Source organism: Egretta garzetta, unplaced genomic scaffold (genome assembly GCF_000687185.1).
Source record: "Egretta garzetta isolate BGI_Z169 unplaced genomic scaffold, ASM68718v1 scaffold260, whole genome shotgun sequence".
NCBI classification, from domain to species: domain Eukaryota; kingdom Metazoa; phylum Chordata; class Aves; order Pelecaniformes; family Ardeidae; genus Egretta; species Egretta garzetta.
Window position 1 is genome coordinate 91,393 of NW_009258662.1, and position 2,097 is coordinate 93,489.

Genomic DNA, 2,097 nt, shown 5'->3' on the forward strand with positions numbered 1-2,097 from the left:
GGTAAGCTCCTCTGCCAGCTCCTTCAGCACTCTTGGGTGGATCCCATCCGGTCCCATAGACTTGTGGATATCCAGGTGGCATAGCAGGTCAAAGACTGCTTCCTCCTGGATTATGGGGGGTTCATTCCACTCATTATCCCCATCTTCCAGCTCGGGAGGCTGGGTACCCTGGGGATAACTCATCGGGCCATTAAAGACTGAGGCAAAGAAGGCATTGAGTAACTCAGCCTTTTCCTCGTCTTTAGTGACAATGTTCCCCCTTGCATCCTCTAGAGAATGGAGGTTCTCCCTGGCTCTCTTTTTGCTGTTAACATATTTATAAAAACTCTTCTTATTATCCCTTACAGCAGTGGCCAGGTTAAATTCCAGCTGGGCTTTTGCCTTTCTAATCTAAACATCCACCAAGCTCACTCATTTCTACACCGTGTGTCCTAGAAAGTCTGCACAACCTTCCTCCCCAGGGATATTTGGAAATCAAAGGGAAAAGAGCAGCCTGAAAAGACCCTAACGTGACTGTAGAGCGGCTGGAGCTGGGAATCAGAGCAGAGGCAGCCCCAGGGCCTGTCCAGCCTGCATTATTCTGGTTTTTTTTTTTACCCAGATGGCAAGGAATTTTCCTGGTAGCTTGCCTTCCAAAGAACCAGTAACAACACCCATATAACCAATCATTCATGGCAGTTCACCAAGTCCTTTGCCTCTGTGCCCCGTATAAAACAATACCTGCCTTCTGCCAAGGCAGAGGGAGATTTTAAAGAAATGATTTACATTAATCAATAATGAATAAATGGGTGTGATTTATATGAATTCTATCCACCAGTGAAAAGAAAGCATGTGGCAGAAAATTCAATGCACCGGGTTTAAAAACAAAACAAACCAGGAAAAGCCTAAGACAAATGAAAAACAAAGTCAACTTCATTTGACAGAAAACATAGGGAAAAAAAAATCTCAATCTATGAGTTTACTGGGCTCTTGCACTCACGATAAGGCATCGCAGGGGCAAGCTGGGGAGGGCTGCATGACAAGGGCCCCCGAATATCAGCATTTCTGGTATTAACACCAGCCACTGCAGCAGCCGAAATAGCACAGCCCACGACACTACCCTTGAGAAGTCGTGTTTTCAAGGGATAATTTCACGAGGAAATGTAAAATAAACCACCAAGAAGCACGCTGCTTTCCATCACTGCAGCAAACCCTAACAAAATCCCTGCCGCTGTAGGGAGGACCACGCACAGAAAGAAGGGTAAAGACAAACTCACATTTTTCCCGTTCATCTGCGGGTTGACTGAGCTTCCAAATATCATAAATTCTGCTCAGGCCAAAACGGGCAAGCCCCTAAAACAAACAACAATTTATCTTAATATAGAGATGTAAAGGTGCTGTCTAAGAGTTTCTAGATAAGCTAGCCCATTGGTTATTGGGGTTAAGAGGGAGGGGAAAAAGGGAAATGTGCTGAAGATGCTGAAGCAAGGAGGTTTCCTGAAATCCCTGGGGCTGTAGCACAATCAGAGGCAGCTGAAAAAACAATGATCCAGCCTGCTCTGCGGACAGATGGACAGCGAGAAGAAGGACTGCTCTGCAGAGGGACCTGGCCAGGCTGGATCCATGGGCCCAGCCCAGTTGGGTGAGGGTCAACAAGGCCAAGGGCCGGGTCCTGCCCTGGGGTCACCACAACCCCACGCAACGCTCCAGGCGTGGGGCAGAGGGGCTGGAAAGCTGCCCGGCGGAAAAGGCCCTGGGGGGGTTGGTCAAGGGGGGGCTGGATAGGAGCCAGCAGGGTGCCCAGGTGGCCAAGAGGGCCAGCGGCATCCTGGCTTGTATGAGGAGTGGTGTGGCCAGCAGGAGCAGGGCAGGGACCGTGCCCCTGTGCTGGGCACTGGGGGGGCCGCCCCTCGAGTGCTGGGGTCAGGGTTGGGCCCCTCCCTCCCCGAAGGACCTGGGGGGGCTGGAGCGTGTCCAGAGAAGGGCAGCGGAGCTGGGGAGGGGTCTGGAGCCCCAGGCTGCTGGGGAGCGGCTGGGGGAGCTGGGGGGGTTCAGCCTGGAGCAGAGGAGGCTGAGGGGAGCCCTCATCGCTGCCTACAACTGCCTGAGAGGAGGGGG

At 51.9% G+C, this 2,097-nt stretch overlaps 2 protein-coding genes across 4 annotated transcripts in view; one reads left to right on the forward strand and one right to left on the reverse strand.

The window, feature by feature from the left end:
• Window positions 1–2,097, forward strand: part of IL15RA (interleukin 15 receptor subunit alpha) — an 18,182-nt gene that overhangs the window by 14,348 nt on the left and 1,737 nt on the right. The window lies entirely within an intron of this gene.
• Window positions 1–2,097, reverse strand: part of FBH1 (F-box DNA helicase 1) — a 39,661-nt gene that overhangs the window by 6,410 nt on the left and 31,154 nt on the right. For all 3 annotated transcript variants that reach the window (XM_035903882.1, XM_035903881.1, XM_035903883.1), the window contains one exon: window positions 1,257–1,332. In XM_035903882.1, coding sequence (XP_035759775.1) covers window positions 1,257–1,332 — 76 coding nt within the window. The remainder of the gene's footprint in view (window positions 1–1,256; window positions 1,333–2,097) is intronic.